The sequence below is a fragment of the Tenrec ecaudatus genome, chromosome 2 (genome assembly GCF_050624435.1).
Source record: "Tenrec ecaudatus isolate mTenEca1 chromosome 2, mTenEca1.hap1, whole genome shotgun sequence".
NCBI classification, from domain to species: domain Eukaryota; kingdom Metazoa; phylum Chordata; class Mammalia; order Afrosoricida; family Tenrecidae; genus Tenrec; species Tenrec ecaudatus.
The window spans coordinates 146,918,039-146,941,657 of record NC_134531.1 but is presented as its reverse complement, the minus strand read 5'-3'; the positions used below and the strand labels follow the sequence as shown (position 1 = coordinate 146,941,657).

Here is a 23,619-nt window from a genome sequence, read left to right as displayed (position 1 = left end):
TTCTTCACTTATGTTAGCCATAGCTTTTATGATTCACACAGTTGGATGCCTTGCCATAGTTCATAAAGCATAGGTACACATATTTCTGGTATTGTCTGCTTTCAAACAAGATGTATCTTCTATCAGCAGTGATGTTCTTCAGTCTTCTTCTGAAACTGGCTCTAATTTCTAAAAGTTCTCTATTAATGTACTGCTGCAACTGTTTTGAAATTATCTTTAGCAAAAACTTAGTTTTATGTGCTCTGGATATTGTGTGGTCGTATTTCTGTATTCTGTTGGATCACCTTTCTTTGGACTGAGCACAAATATGGATCCCTTCCAGCCTCGTGGGCAGGTTTTTTGGCATTGATGAGAAGGCAACTCCAGCACTACATCAAGTGAAAACCTGTCTAGTTTATTATTAAAGTTAAAAAGATGACAATATTCTTACTTACCTTCGAACAACTTCTTTCCACCCTTCTTCTCTTTTTTGCCCCCTCTTAGGGCTGGTAAGGTTCAGCTTTATGCTTGGCGAGCTTAATGGCAATGACACCGACTTATAGCTTGTTGATAATGAATTCGCATTCACTTCACCTTCCAGTCTGAGGAGATAAGGAAATCAAGAAGAATAAAAGATAAACTTTAAGATAGGAACGCAGAGGACTGTCCCTATCTAGAGAAACTTACATGGAAATATTTAAATTAAAATGTGACACTTCAAGAACCACTAAGTCAGAGTATATTTTAGTATTAAGATGGATTCACAAGCCAAAAACTGGGCAATCAATAAAAATAACATAGGTACAATAAAATCAAAGCATGTTAATGTTTGCAACTTCAAAAAGTGAATCTTGTATTTCTAATAACTTATTTTACTAACTCACATATGATTAGGAGGACAGTGGTGAAGTTCAGTTTTGGATACTGAAAACAGATAATGTGGTAGACATAAATTGTTTAACAAAATTTAGAGAATGTACTTGAAATTTTTGTGCTAGATATGAGAAGTAATAAAGATGACCGCAGACTTTTAACCAATGCAAACACCTTACCGTGTTTGTGTTTTGGAAGTGGTAGTGCTTGCCTTTTCTTCTTGGGAATGAAGTAGCACTGAAGGATATCTCCTGTCAGCAGAGGAATTCACATCCACGGTGAAATTTAACTCCTGGCTTTTACCACCACTACTACTCTCACTGTTGCAATCTGTGCTGTCCAAATTATCCGAGTCACTGTTTCCACCTGTGCCACCACCTCTGGGTTCTCCATTTATTTTATTTTTATCTGCCTTTTGTTGCGTTAAAGGCATATGTTGTTCAGGTAAAATTAAATGTGCAGTGGGAGGAGTCTCTTTTGTTTTGTTCTTCTTATTTTTCCGATTGGTGCTGGGAGTTGTCACCACATTGGCCCTTTTTTTCCCAAATACGTTTGTAAAGGTTGCAGAGGTTGCAGAGATTCCAATCGTAGTGGTGGTGGTTGCACTAGGAGGCTCTATGGGCACCTCCTGCTCCACTGAAAGTGTAAAAGAAGGATAAAAGTCACACTGAGACCCACAGCTCTTAAAACAAACTGTGATAAAATACGCCAAGTAACTCAGATTCATAAGTAAAGGCAGAAGAAATCTTTACTGTTTTTAGAGCAAATATATAGTATGATATTTCGATGTCTAAGTTGGTATAGAACATACAAGCCATTAGCTTTCTTAAGACCCAAAGATCCACAAATTATAGCAGTTTTAAGAATATATTAAACTGTGATAAATAGGATTTTAGAACTTAAATTAAGCACTAACAGATTGTACAATAAACAACTCTTTGAACGTAAAGAACTCCAGTCTCTCCTGATATTTTCAGCCCTGAATAGCTTTGACCCTAAACCTTAGCTAAAGTTTATGAGAAACTGAACCTTTCCCCAATTTCCAATGGGGTAGAAGAGGAAGCTGTTTGGAAAGAACCTGAAGAGAACTTGGCAGACTTCTTGCTGTAATACACAATGTTTTATTTACAAAGTGACTTAAATTATAACTGAACATCATCAGATCAAATGCTGTTTCTCCCTTTTATGTTTTAATCAGCTTGAATGTCAACACTTCAGAAGTACTTACTCTAGAAGCCAATTCATTAAATATTGAGTTAACTAGAGCAAAAAGTATCCAAAGTGATGCTGACAAGCAGCAAGAATATCCAATCACTAATTCAAATTCACTTATTTCTCACCGTCTTCGTCATTTTCTTCTTCATCTTCATCCTCCGGGAGTTCTGAATTCTCCTTAGGTTTGTTTTCTTCATCTTCCTGCTTCCTTTTCTGTTCTTCTTTTTTCTTTTTTCTCTTTTCTTTTCTCTTCTCTCTCTTAGCTGCAAGGGCCTGTTTTCTGCTCTCTTCTCGTGACTGCAAATAAAGAGGGCACATCATTTTGCTAATAATGCAATCATTTCAAATAAAGAATTAAAACAAAAAATTAAAGATATATGACTTTCCCACAGATGTTATACTCAAAGCATATTTCATACGAGTAACAAAGAGAAAGACAGATTAACTGGGCATTATCAAACGTAAACCTTTGTGCCTGAAGGGATACTATGAAGAAAATAAAACCACAGTCTATAGAACGGGAAATGGTGCACATGCGTTTTCTGTATTCCCACATTATTTTGCTGCTCTTTGAAGGGCATTTCCCCCACTATGTTTTATGATTACTAAGATACAGGTACTGATTTCTAAATCAACTATCTCAAATCCAATCGTTTATAGAAATTTTTCCTACATCCTACACTTTTCCCCCAACTAATTATCTTAGCTTGTGTATAAAGAGACAAATAACAGTTATCCTTCCACTTTATAAATATGGTCTTGCAGTAAAGCTCCGGATCTCTAGAGCAATGCTGCTGATTGAGAGCAGTGATGTTTGTTACGTGCAATCAAGTTAGTTCTCACTCACAGCAACGCTGTGCATAGCAGACTGAAACACGGCCCGGTCCCCTGCCATCCTCACTACTGCTACGCTTGAGCCCACTGCTGCACTGCTGTGCCAGTCCATTTCCTTGAGGGTAAGTGATACATCATGGGTATTTGCTGAGTCTTTTGCTTCTGACTTTAATGGTATGCCTCTAGCATATTACTATTAAATGTATGATTTATATCAGACAAATACTCTTTATGCAATTAGCGACTGCCTCTCTGTGGTTAGGTTACTAAGTATTGCTGCTGTTATCTGAAAGCAAAATCAACATCTAAATGTTAATATGAGCATGCCCCTACCCCCCTTTTAATAACCAACAAAGTGTCTTCAAGATAAGCTGTGTCTTGCATTCCTAGAATAACTCTATTGATCATGGTATTTCCTTCTTTCAGATATCACCTTCATTATTCTTTTTTAAGTAAGGAGACCGAATTGTAGAAAAGTGATCTTGTTTTCTGTTTTAACTTTCTCCATTAGGTTCTACTAGACCTTAGTTTTATATTATAGATTTAAATCATATAAAGCATAAATCTTATAATAAATATATGATATACAACATCTTACCAAATCACATCCCCAAATAAGTGTAAAGGCCACTAAGGCAGTAATGTCATTTGGCAAACTGGAATTTTTCTGAAAATATCATTTATATGGTCTCAAAATGTCTTTTATGAATAAACACGTGTGATTCAAATAAACGTAATTGGTCTGGCTTGATAATCTACTAACCATTTATTTGAAGCACATTTTGTTAAAATTATTAGTCACACAGGTGATAAATCTAGTCTAGCAAATTTTCAGTAATTTCCAATACGGGGAATTATTTTCCCTTCACTCACCTTCTCCAAATCAAGTTCCTTTAAAAGAATGCTCGCATTCTTATTTGCTTCAGCAGCCTGCTGGTCTTTAGCCTTCACAATTGTCTCAACGCATTGGTGGCATTTTTTCAACAGTTCCTATAGTGAAAAATTTAATTACATAAGAACATGTGACATAACAGAGAAAATAAGCATAAACTTGATGAACACACCAAAGCACTGGTGTTAAAAGCTCAAACAAATTAAAATTCACTAAATCAAACTAAGTTAGCCTTTGAGTCTAAGTGTGTGTCAGTATTTCATCAAAATAAAGGCATCATTTTCTAAAAGACCTCAATGTTCTTAAAAAGTCTCCTACCATAAAGTTTGACAAATAAAACCAGGCTAATAATTTAGTTATAAAGCTCTGCTGTAGCCACTGCAATTATGGGCCCCAGTAGGCAGCAACGATCGTGGTAACTTACAAAAAGTTCTGTGCCCATCTATTCTGCAAAGAAAGAAACGGAAGCATAGAAATATCGGGTGAATGGGAGGGTGCTATCAGATTACTGGCCACTTACAGGACAAAAAGAAAAGGTTTCTAATTGTATAGCTTGACAAGTAATTCCATGGGAAAACAAAAACGTGATTACATAGTTTTATAGTAATACATGTCATCAAATAGCACATGAAACTTACCTTATCTGTAATCGTTGCTATGTATCGCATGCATTCAATATCAGATGGGAACTGATTGACTTCTTTCACCAAATATTGAACAACTTTAACATGACCCTGGAAAGAGTACAACAAAAACACTTAAAATAATTCCTTCAAATTCTGTCCATTTACTTAAAATCAATTAAACTTAAGGAACATTAATACTACTATTACTAACATGATAAAATAATACAGCCTTTAATGGTTTACTAAATTTGAAATTAAACTAGAAGCAGTAAGAACACTTTACAAACAGAAAAGGAAAAATACAACATGCTTAGCAGTAAATGATGGACCAAAAGACTCCTGATTTTAATTAACCCACTTCCCATCAAAAGTAGAAATATAGAAAAATAATAATTCTTAGAGTAAATCAGCTAATAATATAAAAATTGATATCAGGGGATGAATTTCAGTATAAAAGGGGAATTAATCCTAAAAGAAACTATACTAGATTTGAAAGTTTCATTTTGACTCTAATTTATTAAACTAAGCCAAGTAGACTGTTACACTTTTCACTGTCCTTTAACTTGAATCTAGGTAAAAACATATTCTAAATGTCATTATCAGGGACTGAATGGTTCAGGGTCAATTCGCAGCAGATGTATTTTCATATAACCAAGCTGACCCCTCTTCCTGTATTCTAAGCCATCCTCAGAATTAAGCTAGTGGTGGCAAAAGTCAGGAAAGTGGCTGCCTCTCCGGGTAGGTGCACGGAAACATGCTAGGGTTGGAGAGATGTCTTTTACCCTTCTGGTGTCTGAGTTACAATGATGTTTGCATTTGTCAAAACTCATCCCACTAAGCACATCAAGTAATGTGCATTTCACAATGTATACATTATACCTCGATTAAAACAAAGAAAAAAATTGAAAAAATTAACTATCTAAAAATTCTTTAAGATTTTATTTTAAGACACAAGTTCGTTCATATGACTCTCATTCAATAGCTATTTAGTGGCCACCTAGCATGTGCCAGTGGTCCCTGGGTGGCACACACGGTTAAGCACTTAGCTACTAACCAAAAGGTTGGTGATTCGAATCCACCTAGAGTTGCCTTGGAAGAAACCCCTGGCGATTCTCTTCCGAAAGGTCACAGCCACTGAAAACCCTATGGAGCGCAGTTCTACTCTGAAACACATGGGGTTGCCATGAGTTGGAATTGACTCGATGGCAACTGGTTTTAGTAAGTGCTAGGCACTGTGCTAAACAAACGGATATAAACAGTTCAAAAACAGTCATGAGTATTGGTCCAAAGGGAGCTTTCAGTTCAGGTGGGAACGATAGGCATTAAAAAAGGAACACATTTGAATAAAATGACAATTTAGAAAAATCCCACAAAGCCAAAAGAATAGCACATTATAAAAGAGAACAAGAAGGGGAACCCTTTTCAGATTGGGCACTGAAGAAGGGCTCTGAGACATGACTTTTAAATTGGGAGCTAAAGAAGGATCAATGCTAAGCCAAGAGAAGAGGAATGAAAAGATATTCCAGGATGAGGACGGCCCTGAGGCAGTTAAAACTTTGGTGCATTCCAGACCAGTCTGGGAGGGGGTACCCAGCCCCTAAAATTCCCCCTCCAAAGCTATGTATTAAAATTTTTTAAATATAAAAACAACTTTATCACCTTCAAAATCTGTAATTCCATTCTTGGAAACATTTTTGTTTGGAAACTCATGTTTGGATTGCTGACAGCACCTCAGAACAAGGTTTGTCATCAATCAACATTTCACCTTTTTTTTGAAAGAAGAAAACCACTCATACACTTGAGTTTTTCCCATAGCGCTGCCCTTAGAAGCTGCGTTCAACATCACAATAGCTTCTGTGGCATTTTCCCAAGCAGGAAACAAAACTTCACAGACGTACACTGTTCTCTAAAATTGGCCATCACAAAAAAAGGTATGAACGAAAATGCTTTAACGAAAAAATCACTGTGACCAGAGAGAACCTTCCCACTGGGTGCACTGACTCACAGCGAGTTGCACGATGTTTGCCTGGGGATCGGGAAAATGAGTACTACGGAAGCTCCGTCCAGGGAAGATTTTTTCCACTAGCGGGGAGGGGGTGTTAACTCCCTCGTAGAGTTATATCATTCATGTCTTTGTAGGCCATGCTAAGGAGTTTATACTACACTTGATCTTAGCCAAAAGGCCGAGAAGCGATGCTGAGTTTATAGCTTACCATAATTGTAATGAGAAAGCTTTGAAAAAGCCTTAAGCTCTATGAGGGGGCTTAACAATATTTGTGGAAAAATTCCATTATATTTCCATCCCAATTTCCCATGAACTTTTTTGAAGTCCTTGCATATAAATAAACTGTTATGAAAGACTCCACTCCTTTTTGGTTCTCCCTAGGTAGAGATGAAGGAATGCTGGTGGCACAGGGATTAAGTGCTTGCCTGTGAACCAAAAGGTTGGCAGTTCCAGTCCACAAGCAGCACTCTACATGAGAAATCTGTGGCAATCTGCTTCCATAAAGATTATAACCTTGGAAACCGTATAAAGCAGTTCCATCCTGTCCTGTGAACTGAAATCAACTCAACAGCACATAACCACAAGTAGAGAAGATTTGTCTAATGGTACATAATGTCTTTCATTAAATATAACATTTTAGGTAAAACAATATAACAAAGCTAGTCAAGACACCAAGTGATTTACAGTTGATTACAGTGATTTATCACATGCTTCTTAAATCTGGTCACAAAGAAAGTGGAATCATATAGCAGTGATTAATGTATGGAAATATGCATGTGAAGTATACTCAAATCCCTAAAGCCAACATATGTTTCCCACACGGTTTCCACGTAGATTTGGTTTTAGAGGATCAAATGTTATCCCCACCCCCTTAAGTTACCTTACGAAATGCCGACATCAGGGGCGTGATTTTCCGGTTATCTACTGCATCCACATCAGCACCAGCTTGCACAAGCAACTGCACTACATCAAAATGACCGCCGTTGGCTGCCAGCCAAAGTGGTGTGTTTCCCTTTTTGTTACGAACATCAATATGGGCTCCCCTATAACATAAAAAAATGTTAATGCAGTTTGTTTTTTATGAGCAGATATATTTTCTAGTTGGTTTTTTGTTTTGTTTCTTTCCTGTTTACAAGGTAACATGCAATGTCAACAAAAATAAAACTAATTTTATTATCTTTAAAGGCTCTGAAAAGTGAAAGGGATGATAGGAAGTCCTGAATAGATTAATACCAAATGTACTCACCTATTAATCAGAAGCTCACAAAATTTGTAGTGACCTTTGTCAGCTGCTATTGTTAGAGCAGTGTCTCTCGAGGAAGGCACAGGGGGGGCATTGACATCGGCTCCTTTATCAAGCAGGACTCTTCCCACCTCTGCATACCCTCCAGAAGCCGCTTCCATCAAAGGGGTAAGACCAGTCTGTTCAAACCAAAAATTTATGCAAGTAAATTTCTATAATTATTTGAAAAGACTAAAGCAATGGATTTTTAAGAGAATCCGATCTGTGGTTGTACTTTTACTAAAAAGTTAATATTCAGTCTTAGATTATAATAAACAGCAAGTCAACAGTGTTAGAGATGTCAGAATGAATTCACTTGAACAGCATATTACAAAATTATAAATTTATACATTGGATAGTAACTTCTCTGTGCAGTAGATCTATTTGAGAAGGAATAAAAATATAATTAAATGAGGCACAATGTTCATTGGAAAAACGTTCTTAAGGATATGTTCTATCTGAGAATGCAGTTTGCTAAACTCAGCATAAATACCTTCAATTTTGCTCAAACTTGGTAAAATAAATGAAAATTTTTATTTATTTATTTTTTTAACAATTTATTGGGGCTGATACAATTCTTTTCACAGTTCATACATATACATGAAAATTTTTATTTTTAAGAAACGTGTTTTGAGCATCAGTCTCCAATGTTTTAGTCAAAGGATATTTCCTACCATTGTAAGCTGCCATCTTTTCGATTCTGACTCATGATGAACTTAGGTACAAAGAAGGTGCTTGGCTCTGCATCACACTCACAATTGTTGGTGTGTTAGAACTGTTACCTAATACTGTCCCCCAAACCAGGTGGATTTCTCTAGGACCGTTAGAAGGTAAATAAGCCATACTGAAGAATCATAATACAACGAGGAAGTGCTGGACGAAGGAAAGGCACATCTCGGTGTGTTGAAAAGTGTGTGAGAGCCACGTACCCTCATTTTTTAGATTAGAAGAATGTAAATGTTACTAGATTCTAAGTAGTGTGAGTTCAGGGAGACCTACACACTTCTCAAATCTCTCCACATTGAATTACCTCCCAGATTAGTTGATCCTGATTGCAAAGAGTTTCACGTTTTTTCCAGGGTTCTAAATCTCCTAACGGTTTTAAACAAAGAAATGCAACCCATATAGTTTCCAAGGCTCTAATTTCTATAGAAGCAGATGGCTACATCTTTTTTCGGTAACGCAGCTGGTGGGTTCAAACTACCAACCTTTTGCTTAGCAGCTGACCGAGTGTTTCACTACTACCCAATGAGGGCTCCCTTCAATGAGATCTTAGCAGTCTTAATTTTATAAGGTATCCACAAATTTTGCTAGGAATTTTACTAATCACATGGCACATTAAAGAAGCTCTTTAAAAATACACATAGATGACTACACATGAAATGCACATAAGGACATAATATGAAATATTAAAAGTTTGCATTAAAAACAAATGTTGCTGAGTCAATTCCTAAAGTACAGAATAGAAAGAATTGTCTTTTCAGGTTTCCAAGACTTTAAATCTTTACTAGAACATACAGCCTCATCTTTCTCCTACAGAGCACCTGGTGGATTGGAACCACTACACTTGTGGTTCACAGCTCAATAAGTTGCTCCCTAGGTTGCAGTTGGAAAAAATACTGATTTTGTTTCCTTAATTGTTTCTTAGTAAAGTCATGGATAATTGTGTGTCATTAATTATTGTATAACATAATTCTGCAATGGGATATTAGTTAGCTGATGACAATTGAAAATATATGTAATTTGAGCTTAAATGTCATGCTCTTTCTCCCAGAAATAGATCTAGAGTAGCTAACATGTCATAAAATGCTTACCTTTGCCCTGTGTTCAACATTGGCTTTTCGGTCCAGAAGCAAACTCACAACTTCTGCTCGGCCTTGGAAACAAGCCAGGGTGAGAGCCGTGTTCCGATTGGTCTCTATCTGGGCATTAATATCTGACCCCATATCAAGGAGTAGTTTTACTGCAGGGACATGTCCATTCATTGCAGCCAGCATCAGGGGAGAAATACCTAGCTTACTCCCAGTCCTAGGAGGGAAAAATGCACTTATAAAATTAAAGTAAGACGAGGCCTACTCTGTTTTTACAAACCCATAGTGAAAATTGAAGATGAAAGTGTTTCAGTAAAAAGGTTTCTAACACAAAGGACTAGATGTTCTTTTTTTAGAGTAATAGTCTAGAATAGGAAAATCTCACAATATGAAACTTAAGTCCTATTTAAGGGTTATAAATTTCCAACTATACATAAAAAAAAAAAACCACTTTCTGATACTTGGCTTTTAAAAAACCACCACACTGACTAGGATAAGTGGTCATCATTTGCAAGCACATCACAGAGAAAATTTTTTGCCTTGAAACCAATACCTTGAATTAATTTCTGCCCCGGCATTGAGCAAAATCTTAATGATATTAACATATCCTCCAGATGCAGCGAGACTCAGTGGTGTATAATCTGACACATTCCTATGTTCTTTATTTGCACCTCGAGCCAGCAGCAAGTCTACCACCTGCAATAGAAAAGCAGTTTATAGCACAGGTTCACTATGTAGTGTAGGGAGAACCACACGCAACAAAACCAAAAACAGGACCTATAACTTCATTGTCTAAAAATTTGATATTTTAATTATTTAATTAATCCCCAAATATTCATATATTCACACCAGAGACTCACCTCAATTTTATATTATGATATTCAGAGTTTTGAAATCCAATTATCTTGAGGCTATCCTTTCTATTTACTAATTAAGAAGTAATAGATTTGCATTTCATGTGTTAGGATCATGATGCATTCAACCCCAGATTTAAGTTAAAGAAAATGTTATTTGGCCCAAAGGAGAAGAAACAAATTCCTTAAAAGGGGGTTTACTTTTCCAATTAAACAGATGAAACCTCATTCTACTGAAAGTACACGAAACACGTTTAAAGAACATACAAGTTTTATTCATGTTGTTTAAATAATAATCATATGCATATTTAGCAATATAAGCAAAATGCTTACACAACAATGTTACACACCTCTTGACGTCCACCAGAGCAAGCCAGTGAAAGTGGCGTATCCTTGGTTCGTTCAGATTGTGCTTCTATATCTCCACCTTTATCTAAAAGGATTTCAACAACTCCAACATGCCCTGCTGTTGCTGCCAGTATCAGTGGTGTAAAACCTTTATTAGAATAAAATAAATAAATGAATGAACTCAAGAAGCAAATTTGCATTTTAAAATTTTACTAAGTCATTTCTCCATTCCTTATGGTTTTAATGTAATAAAAGGCCTGGAAGGGCAGATGAAAATCAAAACTAAACCCACTGTCATCCACTCAATTCTGACTAGCAGCAATCCTACAGAAGCGAGGAGAATGGCTCCTGTGGATTGTTAAGGTTATAAATCTTTACAGAAACAGACACATACCATTCTTCGTGGAGCGGCAGCTGGATTTTAAGAGGTCAATACTGAAAATCAGTTCACATAAAAATCCTCTAAACATTTATTATTTTAAAAATCATTTTATTGGGGCTCATACAATTCCTATCATAATCCATACATCCATCTATTGTGCCAAGCACATTTGTACATTTGTTGCCATCATCATTCTCAAAACATTTGCCTTCTACTTGAGCGCTTGGTATTAGCTCCTTTCCCCCTCCCTTCCTGCTACCCATGTCAAGAACCCTTGATAATTTATAAATTATTATTTTGTCTAAACATTTATTTTAATGGTGAAAAGGAAATGTTAAATCAACAAAAACCTTAAGTTTCTACTTATAAATTGGATACCTGCGTGTTACCTTTGGATTAAAGAAGAAGCAACTACAGATTGTTCTATGTCACTGACAGCATTCTAATTTTTGAATTTTACTGCTATAGTTACATAACCTGGATATTCTTAATTGTGGCAGTTACATATTCTGTCAACTTGTGAAAGGGTGGAGTCTAGCCTGTCAATCAGGTTGCAGTTTGATGACCTCATTTGGAGGTGCGAAGGAGTGGAGGCCAGATACAGTCTCTCCTTCACATTCCGGTTGACAAACCTCATGGAGCTACTATACAATCTTGGAGGCAGAGCCCTGGAGCTGGAGGAGCCACGTGGAGACCCACGCCAGATCTGAGATGCTTCCACCACCATTGGATATACAAGGCTTTCCACCCAAAGGCCTGTGATCTTCCTGCATTCGGCATAATTGCATGTGTTTTATGAGTCTAAAGAGGAATTTATGAACTGGTTATTGGTCATATGGCTAATATTGGACTTATGGACTTGATTTGCACTGAGCTGGGATTGTTAATATATAATTGCTCTTTGATATAAAGTTCTCTCGTGCACATGAGTCTCCCTGAATTTGTTTCTCTAGTCAATCCAGACTAACACACTAATTGAAATATGAATATTAATCTTTTCATGGAACGGGTTATTTTCGATGAGAAAAATGTTTCAAGGATGTTTTTAAGGCTGGTTTTATTTCTTTTTTAAAAAAAAACATTTTATTAGGGATTAGCTGGATTCCCTGTGCCTCCAGCTCCTATATGCACCAGTGTACAACCTCTGCTCTATCCAGATTTGCAAGGTAGAATTCGGATCATGATAGTTGGGGGAGAGGAAGCATTTAGGATCTAGGGGAAAGCTGTATTCTTCATCAGCGCTACTGAATGACTCATCTCCTCCCCGACCCCAGACCCCTCTGTGAGGGGATCTCCAGTGGCCGACAAATGGGCTTTGGGTCTCCACTCTGCACTTCCCCCTTCATACACTAAGGTAAGATTTTTATTTTTTGATGATGCCTTATACCTGATCCCTTTGGCACCTCGTGATCGCACAGGCTGGTGTGCTTCTTCCATGTGGGCTTTGTTGCTTCTGAGTTAGATGGCCGCTTGTTCACCTTCAAGCCTTTAAGACCCCAGACACTATCTCTTTCGATAGCCAGTCACCATCAGCTTTCTTCGTCACATTTGCTTATGCACCCGTTTGTCTTCGGCGATTGTATAATGGAGGTGTGCAGCCAATGAAATGATTTTTTGTTCTTTGATGCCTGATAACTGATCCCTTCGGGACCACGCGATCACACAGGCTGGTGTGTTCTTCCAGGTGGGCTTTGTTGTTTCTAAGCTAGATGGCTGCTTGTTTATCTTCAAGCCTTTAAGACCCCATACACTATCTCTTTTGATAGCCGGGCACCATCAGTTTTTTTTTGTTTTTTTTTACATTTTATTAAGGCTCATACAACTCTTATCACAATCCATACATATACATACATCAATTGTATAAAGCACATCCGTACACTCTTTGCCCTATCATTTTCAAAGCATTTGCTCTCCACTTAAGCCATTTGCACCAGGTCCTCTTTTTTGCCCCCTCCCTCCCCGCTCCCCCCACATCCATGAGCCCTTGATAATTTATAGATTATTATTTTGTCATATCTTGCCCTATCTGGAGCCTCCCTTCCCCCCCTTCTCTGTTATCCGTCCCCCAGGGAGAAGGTCACATGTAGATCCTTGCAATCGGTTCCCCCTTTCCAACCCACTTACCCTCCACTCTCCCAGAATCGCCCCTCACACCCCCTGGTCCTGAAGGTATCATCCACCCTGGATTCCCTGTGCCTCCAGCTCCTATATGCACCAGTGTACAACCTCTGCTCTATCCAGATTTGCAAGGTAGAATTCGGATCATGATAGTTGGGGGGAGGAAGCATCCAGGATCTGGGGGAAAGTTGTGTTCTTCATCTGTACTACATCGCACCCAGACTGACCCATCTCCTCTCCTAAACCCCTTTATTAGGGGATCTCCAGTGGCTGACACTTGGGCTTTGGGTCTCCACCCTGCACTTGCCCCTTCATTCACTATGGTGTATGTATACACACACACACACACACACATATACGCACATATATAATATATACACATACACACATACATATATATATTCTTTTTTTTTTTTTTGCATGATGCCTTATACCTGGTCCCTTTGGCACCTCGTGATTACACCAGCTTGTGTGCTTCTTCCATGTGGGCTTTGTTGCTTCTGAGCTAGATGGCCGCTTGTTCGCCTTCAAGCCTTTAAGACCCCAGACACTATCTCTTTCGATAGCCAGGCACCATCAGCTTTCTTCGCCAAATTTACTTATGCACCTGTTTGTATTCGGCGATCATATCATGGAGGTGTGCAGCCAATGATATGATTTTTTGTTCTTTGATGGCTGATAATTGATCCCTTCAGGACCACGTGATCACACAGGCTGGTGTGTTCTTCTATGTGGACTTTGTTGCTTCTGAGCTAGATGGCCACTTGTTTATCTTCAAGCCTTTAAGACCCCAGTCACTATCTCTTTTGATAGCCGGGCACCATCAGCCTTCTTCACCACATTTACTTGTTCACCCACTTTGGCTTCAGCAGTTGTGTCGGGAGAGGGAGCATCATAGAGTGCAAATATAATAAAAGAAAGTATTCATGCATTGAGGGAGTGCTTGAGTAGAGGCCCAAGGTCCTTCCGCCACCTTAATACTAAACCATAGACACATAGATCTATTTCCCCATCCTCATATATATATTTGCATGTACATGTCTTTGTCTAGATCTCCACAAATGCCCCTTGACTTCCAGCTCTTTCCTCTATTTCCCTTCACTCTCCTCCTGCCCCACTATCATGCTCCGTCCCCACCTGGGTTACAGCTATACCTCTTCATTACATTACCTTATGCTTGATCATTCCGTACCTGGCCTGCCACTCCCCCCTCAGCACCAATTTGGATCCCATGTTGTTCCCTTGTCCCTGGGTTTGTTAACATCACTTCCTTACCCCACACGTCCCCCTATCCCAAGACCCCCCCGGAACTGTCGGTCCCGTTGTTTTTCCTCCAGATAGTTCATCCAACCTGTCTTATTTAGCCAGGCCAGGCAGATTTTATTTCTAACTAACATTTCTTACCTTTCTTATCCCTGTGCTCAATTTTTGCATCTCGAGCAATGAGTACAGATACAAGCTCTTCGTGACCACCAGCACAAGCTAGTGTTAATGCTGTGTCATGATTGCTCTCAGTCTAGAAGAATAAGAAAATCAATTTGATTTTTTTTAAAACAAAGATACTACCAATGAAGGGCAAATAGGCTTATTTTCACAATGACAACACAATCATTTTTCTTTCCAAACAAAAGAAAAATCAGAACGTGTAAAATAAGTTCAAATAGCACAACCTACTCACATGAGCATCAATGTCAACAGATGGATACACAGGAATCATTGATTGGGCAGTCACGTTGCTTGGAGTCTGTGAACATGGTTCAGGTGTAAGACATTCTGTGGTCTGAGAGGAACTGTTTGAACCAGTGGGCACTCTGCTACTCACAGCTGAAAAAACAATATTCATACTGCTGAATTCCACTTAAAAGAATAAGGCTATCTCTACACAGAAAACAGAAATTTCAATCATCGTAACAGAGTGGCTAAGAACACAAGCTTTGGAGTCCACTGGATCCAGATTTGAATCTTAGTTCCACCACTTACATTCCAATCTTGAGCAACGTCATTTAGCCTCTCTGAACCTGAACCTTCATCAAATATAAAAAGGGGATAACAGTAGTAACTGTCGAGTAGACTTGTTGGAAAGAGTGTGTGGAGCAATACAGATATAGCATAAAGCCTGATATTTGGGGCATTGACAACGAATGGTAGCTTTTCACATTGTCAATAAGGGAAAAAATAGTTTCCCATAAAGAAGAAAGGGGGTTTGGGGATTTAAAATAAAGGAAAAAAAACTAAGTTAGAATCTTACACATAGGTTGCTAGTGTGCATATATCTTTAACCGTCATTATTTACTTTGGAAATCTGCTAAAATAATTCAATGCTTGAAAAGCAAATTATTTTTTAAATGAACGCTGGCTTTTCATACTTTTGTTAGTGGCCATCCAGTTGAGTGCAACAGAGTAGAACTGCTCCGTGAGATTCTCTTTGCTGGAATCCTAACAGGAAGGAGTCCTGGTGCCAATAGTGGGTTAAAAGTTGGGCTGCTAACCACAAGATTAGCATTGCTCCTTTGGAGAAAGATGAGGCTTGCTGTTCCCTTAGAAATTCGATGGCGTTGTCCTGTTGGGTCACTGAGTCAACTAGCTGGACAGCAGTGGGTTTTGAGTTTTTTAATTCCAACAGAAGCAGATCAACAGGCACTGTCTACTATGGTACCACAGGGTGGATTTGAACTACCAACCTTTAGGTTAATAGTTGAGTAGAAGGTGTCTGCACCATCTGCATATCTTTGGGGATCTAAAAATTAACTTATTTGAAAACTGAGTTAAATGAAAGTATCTATTTTTTATGTTTCATAAAGAAGAGTACATACCCCAAAGGTTTCTATGGCTACATCAGAAAGATATTGTCAGTAGGCCCTGCCATTATGTACATGTATGCAATGTAGAAGGAATACAGAACTTTTAGCATGGTTTGTTTGGCACCTAGAAAGTGCTCAATGAATATAAGTACTAGACACGTCATGGGGCTTTCAGTACTGCTGCTCACGTTACTAAAGAATAAAGACAGTACTAATCACTGAAGAAAGGGAAAATTGGGGCTTACATGGAGAGCAAATGTTTTGAGAATTATGAGGGTAATGAATGTACAGATGTGCTTTACCCAATTGATGTATGCATGGATTATGGTAAGAGTTGTATGAGTCCCCAGTAAAATGATAAAAAATAAAGGAAAAACAAAGAGAAAACAAGCTATAAACTCATTATGTATGCACTCAGACTAAAAGTCAATCTAAAACGCACAGATTTAAAAGGAAAATGTAAGCATTTAAAGTGTCAGGGAATGTTTGTGCTACAGAATTAATACGATTAGATTATAATATGACACTAATCACAGCAAGTATGAGTGCTTAAGTTTAGTATGTTATTTGTTCTAATAACTAATCAAAATGTAAGATGCCCTGCTGTTTTTATATGAGTTATCTCTCTCTTCTCCCCATTAATATATATAAACATCTGGTCAATACACATTTTTGCAGATTCTGTCACCACATAAATATTCATAGTTTAATACACTGAATTTATTACCATATTTATTTCACCTAGAAGATATTCACCATGGAAACAATGCTTTATATTATTTGCCATTTCATATATAAAAAGCCGATAGCATTTTGCTAAACCTACTCAAAATAGCTAAGCATGAGAAAGCTCTAGAAAACAACACACTAAAGATGAACATCTATTACTTTTCAATATTTGAATTTAAGTAATCCTATGATTAACATACACTTTACTAAAGAACTACTTTTCTGTCATTAATTTTGTTTATTCATGGTGTCTCCTTTTAATTAAAAATTTATTGAAAATTATTTTTTAAATGTGAATAGTTAATCTACCAGAATATGATATAATAAAGGACTTCTTTATAGAGCTATCTTTTAGGGTCAGTTATGAATGAAAAGTCATAAAAAATGGTATTTAAAAGGTATATGAGGAATAAGAGGAAATAATAGTAAGACCCCTTTATGATCCCTAAAACTCCCTACCTCTGAACTAAATGTCTCTGAAAATGACTAATCCAAACCACTACCATAAAAATCAATATATAATTCAAGTGAACTGATATACTATATGCAGAGCAGGGAATTAGAAGAACTAGATGCAATATTGTACTTGATACTATATGAAATTGTGATATATATGTATATGAAAGTGAAGCTCTTAAATATGACGTCAAGTTCTTAGATAGAATGGAACTTGTGAGAGCTGGGATTCAATGGAATTGTCTTGTTTTTCTGGGTCTCACAAGTTTTCTACCTTTAACCAAGTACTACCTTAACACAAAGAGCTGTAGTGGTTTAGTGATTACACATTGGGCTACTAACTACAAGGCTAGCAGTTTGAGACCACCAGTCACTTCTTGGGACAAAGGTGGGACTTCCTATTCTTATGAAAAGTTACAATCTTGGAAACTCACAGGGCCAGTTCTATCCTGTCTTAAAGGCACTAATTTGATGGCAGTGATATTAGCCTCATTAAGATACCCTGAAGCATGTGACATGGAGAAAGTGATTTTTCCAAGTCTTAACACTTTTCTATCACTCTGTTAGTGGAAAATACTTGAGTTTTCGTTTCCTCAGTTTCTTCCTTACACGGGTCCCAGCATTCATAGACTTTACTGTATTAAGTTGCTAGATTCTGTTTATGTAAGACAAGTATCCCTCACTTTTCAAGTCTGCTTTATGCCACTTGGCTTATTTTATAAAAGACCTGCATTAGGACTTCTTTTTGATAACTGAAAGAAATCCAAAGAGGATCTTCACTTTTAGGAAAAGAAATGTGAAAAGCAAAACATTTTCGACTTCAGTTTTGCAGCTAGTTGTTAAAAATGCAGCATGTGCCCCAAACAGTGAAAGCGGTCCCGTCCAGCTCCTTGCCCAGGAACAACCCTGTGCATACATGATTTTTACTCTACCTAAGCTGCCAGGGCCCCCTGGTGTCACAGTGGGTTAAGGATTGGGTTTCTAATAAAGAGGTTGGTGGCTGGAACCCCCGGCCACTCCATGGGAGAAGCATGAGGCAGGCTACTTCCATAAAAACGTACAGCCTCCGAAACCCCACGGTTTCTGCCCTACAGCAGCAGCGTGGTCAGAACTGAATCCACAGCAGTGGGTTTCTAGGGTGTGCATTTATCGTATCATGCCTGCTTTTACGATATATTAATGTTTTATGTGCTAATTGAATGATTCGGTAGGTTATTTTCTTTAGTCTGGGAATACTAAATATGTTTTCCAATGTAAATTAATGATAATTTCTTCTTTGCTTTATGTTATTTCAGCTTATAGGAAATTTTATGTGAACATTCTACTTTTGGATAGCAAGGGAAACCTGTATTAATTATAGTAACTGTATACTATATAAATAAAAAATATAGAAATAAAATGTTAACATACATTTGGAGAAATTGTTCTTTAGATATTTTACTGTAAATCCTCTCCAAGGGGGGGGGGGTGAGCGGGGAGAGGAGAGATTCTAATTATCTTTTACCTTTAAACTGATAAATTGACTTCCATACTATTACTTTGGAGTTCTGGTGGTGTAGTGGTTAACTGTGAGGTCAGCAGTTTGAAACCATCAGTCACAACATGGGAGAAAGGTGGAGTTTTTTTAAACTCCCTTAAAGAATTACAGCCTCAGAATATATAGGATCATTACAAGTTGGAATCTACTAAATGGCAGTGAGTTTCTCATATAGGATTACTTAAAACAAGATACTTTTCAATTGGTATTTAAGAGAGATTATAAGGTACCAACAACAGCAGCAATGAAAACCTAAATACACAATCAACCTTAAAAAATAATAGGGGAAATTATCATTTAACAAAATTGAGAAATATAAGAAAATGATGTTATTTTTCAGATAAATGCAAAACCTCAAATTGAATCAGATGTATGCATATTTCATCTAACGTTCTGAAACCACATTGAACCGAGCTTGGACCTTGACTCCACTGCTTAATTTCCTAAAACCCAGGTTTTCTCAACAGGAAAACAGAGGTGGGAAGAAAGCTTACACTATAGGATTGTTGTAAACAGCCCATGAGATATGTTTATACAGCATTTAGCATAGAACTTAGTGCATAGTAAATGCTCAATAAACACATATACAAGTTGATAAAATTTTATTTTCACCATCTTTTTGATGTATTAGGAATGGAAATTTTACTAGATGTTTGTAGAATTGCTCAGTAGTCAAAGCTATTTTGATTTTTTTTTAATTGTTAAGAGTACCAGTATTAATTATATTCAAAACCTTGAACGTTGAGACTCTGTTGCTATTATGATCACTTTTGAAAGCCTAATACTCCCTCCAGAAGAAAACATCTGAAGGACCATGCTCCAAATCAAGGGCTCATTCACATTCTCCCCAGAACTACATCAAGTATGGCACTTATACAACTGTGCACTAAAGGTTAAGCCAGTCAGCTCATCAAACAAAGATATTAATAAATTATGTATCTAATAATTATTGTCATAATAAATACTTTAAGAGTAGAGCAGTAATAAGGAAACATATTACTTACTCCTGTATCTAGGAGTATAATTTATTGCTATTATTATATCTAAATAGATATAAGTTGTACAGTATCCTTTCCTTTATTAAATATGAGATGAGAACAAGATTTAATTTAGGTAAAATTGATGGTATCATTGGCCCTTGCACTAGAATTTTACCATTAACAGATTTTATAATTGGTAGAATTAGATGTTTACCTAATTCATCCTAATATTTTTCACCTTAAATTAAGAAAATTAGGAGAAATTTAAACTCAATGAAGTTGGATGGTTTCAATTTTAAGTTAGTCTATCATTTTAAACTAAGAAAATATAATTATTGTCATATATTTCAACACAGGCAACTTTAATAAGAATGGATAAGCTTATATGAAGATTCTAATTTTTCTAATTATATGAAAAACCTTACTGGCTGATTATCAATCTGAAGCACATTAATCAAAGAATCTTATATAATGTAATATGCTGACCATCACTAGATATTAATATCTAACACTGAAATACTTTTGTTTATATTAGCATTATATATATCAAAAGATGTTTTCAAAATGAATTTTTAATGTTTCTTAAAAACTTTGTAAGAGACCGTTTCCATTAATACCTTGTGAATTACTCAAAATGTGACTGTAAGAATCTGCTGTAAGTACTAACAGAAAGTTACTAATAGCAAGTAGAGCTATTACTACAGCTAAAGGGAAGGGGCAACTTCGAAGGTAGAACTTAACTAGATTGCTCAATAATATAGGTTAATATAAGTCATAAAAAAATCACTCCCAGGTCACCAATTTATCAGTATGATGCAATGTTTTGCAGCATCTATGTTAGAATCACTAGAAGAGTTTATTTAAAACAGTGATTCTCAATACTAATGGCACAATATTAATTTGAGTTGAGTGGTTGCTGCTGTAAGGTACAAAGACCCAAATTAAGTAATAAAGGCCCTTACTCCTTAATTAACTAGAAAACATTTCCCAATATTTTATTTTCTTTAAAGAACAGAAGACATTCTTCTGCACAGTGATATCTACTACGTATCAGTGGATCTTCAAAGGCAACATTACAATTCTATAACCATTAGAAGTCATATACAAGACTCTACATTTTTTAAGTATCCATAAAGATTAGGAAGACTGAAGACTCATAAAAGGAGAAACCACGATAGGATAATTGGGATGGGAGTCGGGGAGGAGAGTACGACAAGAGACAAGAGGAAAGAGACAACCGTGAGGGGTAAATATGTCGCAATCAAGAGAGAGAGGTCTGGCCTGCCTTTGAATAGCACTCCCTCCAGCTACATCGTCGTTCTTGGTCCTCATCCACTGTCTGCAGCCATTCTGGCTGCATGGAGGTGACAACTCACCAGCCATCTTGAGGAAGGTAAATGATTAACTGCACTGTTTTCCCACTGCTGCAAGTAAACTTGTGCACCTCATTCGATATCTAGTTGTAACTTTTCCACACAATAAACAGAAACACAGATTTTAAGGTTATCAGACCTCTCTCCCTCACGCTCTCTCTGTGTGATCTGTGTGCTTTCATAAAGAGTTAATGCAAAAATCCCAACCTCCAAATCATGATCAAGGGTAGTTTCAATGTACTTTAATCTTTTACCACATACATAACCAGGATGCTTATAATTTTATCCCTTTTAATTAGAAATATTTAAATTGATCCAATAACATTATAGATAAAGAAAAACCCAGATTGCCTAAAATCATGATTTCCAATTATGAAAATCATCAGCAGGAAAAGTCCATATATTGTCTAATATGGATAACTTTAAGATTTATAAAACTAGTTTTACTTTGAGATCTCCTGCCCAACATTTCACACAGGGTTGTTTTGATACTAAAGGTCTAAGATAATGTTATTTCTTTGCCTTTGCAATGCAAATGAAAAAGAGGGCAAAACAAACTTGTATGCTGGTGCTATCAATCTTATTAACAGTCACTTGAAGAAAATACCTCAAGAAATGAGTATTTTCACAAAGATTCTAAAGGGGAAAAGTAAAAAGTCTGTGTTTTTGGAAGGGGAGGTACAGAAGCTGAACACACAGATTACAGAGAAATTATTATAGAGATATGTCTTAACCCACCTGCTATCAGGTCATCAAGAGTGTCGGTAAGCGTCTGGGCTGGAGTTGCAACCATTAGTCCATCTGGTTCTTGAACTAAGAGCCCCTGACCATGTCCAGTAATAGCAATCTGAGGCTGTCCTACCATCTGCTGATTACCTGATACTTTCTGAAGTTCAAGAGAATTTGTCCCATTAGAACCCATGTCACCAGAAAAGTTACACTGTGGAGATGATAAAGGCTGGACTGGGACAAAATCAATTTGTTCGGCTGATGGTAGAGGCTGTTGGGCATCGTCAGCATCATTATCTTTAAATAAGATTGTGTCAACCTGAGGCAACTCTGAAAAGTGATCCTCTGGGAGACAACCATCTCCTTCCCCTTCTTGGAAGACTCCTCTGTGAGCACACTGCTGGTGTGGAGAGACTGTGTCTTTCTGACCTTTGGTCTCCAAGTATTCTTTGGTAAATTGTTGCTGGGTTTTCATCTGCAACTGTCTCTCCACTTTCTGTAGTTCCTTCAGTATTTTCTTCTTCTTCTGGACTTGTTCTTCTCTGTTCTTTTTAAGTTCTTCTATTTTGTCTTTGTTCAGAGGTTCACCTTGAATTAGCTCCAGTGACTTCAGTTGTGCTTTTTCAATAGCACTAATTCTCTGTCCCAGTTCATTCAGTTTGCCTTCAGTCTCTTCTACTATGCACTCCAAAGGCTGGTATGGGTGAAAAGGTGGCAGTACGTCCTGATCTGCTACCTGCAGGGAACTGGACTTCTGCTTGGATGTACCTAAGCACATGAAAAATGTTTGAAAAAGTGCCATGCTAAAAAAGAAAGAAAGAAAGAAAACCCGCCTCCCTGCCCACACACACACGGCCCTCCCTCCCCAAACCCTTATAAATAATGCTGTAGAGTAAATGTCAGAGCGGCACTAGTTCAGGTCACTTAAAACGTACACTCATCTCTCTCACACAGCAAATTCGGAAACTACTAATATTCAAATGTAATATTTAAGCTGGGAGGATTTGGGAAATAAGGTCAAAGATAGGGAGAAATGGAAAATGGAATAAAATTTCAAAATTTTGCTTAATAGAATGGACATTTTCAAGAATATCAACTCTAAAGCAATGTTGGCATAATTGCTTACTGTGAACAATTGTTCTTTTAGCAACATTAAATGTGTATATAAAAAGTACTACAAGTAAAAAGACTAACTTGTAGGTCAAAGCAGGATCAAGTTGTCAAGATATCCCTTACACTATACACCGTGTTGTCACAGCTTTTTGAAGACACAGCCTTCTAAAAGCTCCAACTAATTAAGTTTTTAACATTCATGTACCTGAACCCTATGTTAAGTTTATATCATAAAACATACTTATTTTGAGTTTACGTAAACCCTTCAAGTAAGTTTATTTATGAGAGAACCATAAATGTTACCTAGGAGAATTGCAGACTGACAGTGAAGGTTAAAAAAGAAGTAAATGTATATTAAGGTTTGAACTTGCACTTAAGTTACTCTCTCATTCTTTCCCACTGTTGATTTTTATTCCCTCAAAACAAGTCAGCTGAAAAATAACTACCCATATGAACAATCATAACATGGGAACACGAAAGCAAGAAAAAAAACGATTTTGATATACCTACTTTGAGGCAAATTTATGGTATAATCTACTCATTTAGGAAGAAGTCGAATGGCATGACAATAAAAAGAAACCAGGTACTGACACATACTACAATTTAAGTGAACCTCAAAATCATTATATTAGTTGGAATTATTCAGATATACAAGGTTACACACCGTGCAATTCCATGTATG

The 23,619-nt window shown here is 37.0% G+C and overlaps 1 protein-coding gene and 1 pseudogene across 12 annotated transcripts in view; both read right to left on the bottom strand.

Annotated features, from left to right (window-relative positions):
- The window catches only part of ANKHD1 (ankyrin repeat and KH domain containing 1), a 133,522-nt gene that overhangs the window by 19,154 nt on the left and 90,749 nt on the right, over window positions 1-23,619 (bottom strand). For 10 of the 12 annotated variants that reach the window (XM_075541656.1, XM_075541659.1, XM_075541655.1 and 7 more), the window contains exons 16-28: window positions 21,834-22,592; window positions 14,898-15,043; window positions 14,624-14,735; window positions 10,722-10,867; window positions 10,071-10,213; window positions 9,521-9,734; window positions 7,671-7,846; window positions 7,305-7,467; window positions 4,432-4,527; window positions 3,775-3,891; window positions 2,193-2,364; window positions 1,032-1,488; window positions 435-581 (exon numbers count right to left, since the gene is read on the bottom strand). In XM_075541656.1, the coding sequence (XP_075397771.1) occupies window positions 435-581; window positions 1,032-1,488; window positions 2,193-2,364; window positions 3,775-3,891; window positions 4,432-4,527; window positions 7,305-7,467; window positions 7,671-7,846; window positions 9,521-9,734; window positions 10,071-10,213; window positions 10,722-10,867; window positions 14,624-14,735; window positions 14,898-15,043; window positions 21,834-22,592 (2,848 nt within the window). The remainder of the gene's footprint in view (window positions 1-434; window positions 582-1,031; window positions 1,489-2,192; window positions 2,365-3,774; window positions 3,892-4,431; window positions 4,528-7,304; window positions 7,468-7,670; window positions 7,847-9,520; window positions 9,735-10,070; window positions 10,214-10,721; window positions 10,868-14,623; window positions 14,736-14,897; window positions 15,044-21,833; window positions 22,593-23,619) is intronic. The other 2 variants (XM_075541665.1, XM_075541666.1) reach the window with 1 other exon arrangement.
- On the bottom strand, window positions 6,511-6,614 carry LOC142441873 (U2 spliceosomal RNA; annotated as a pseudogene).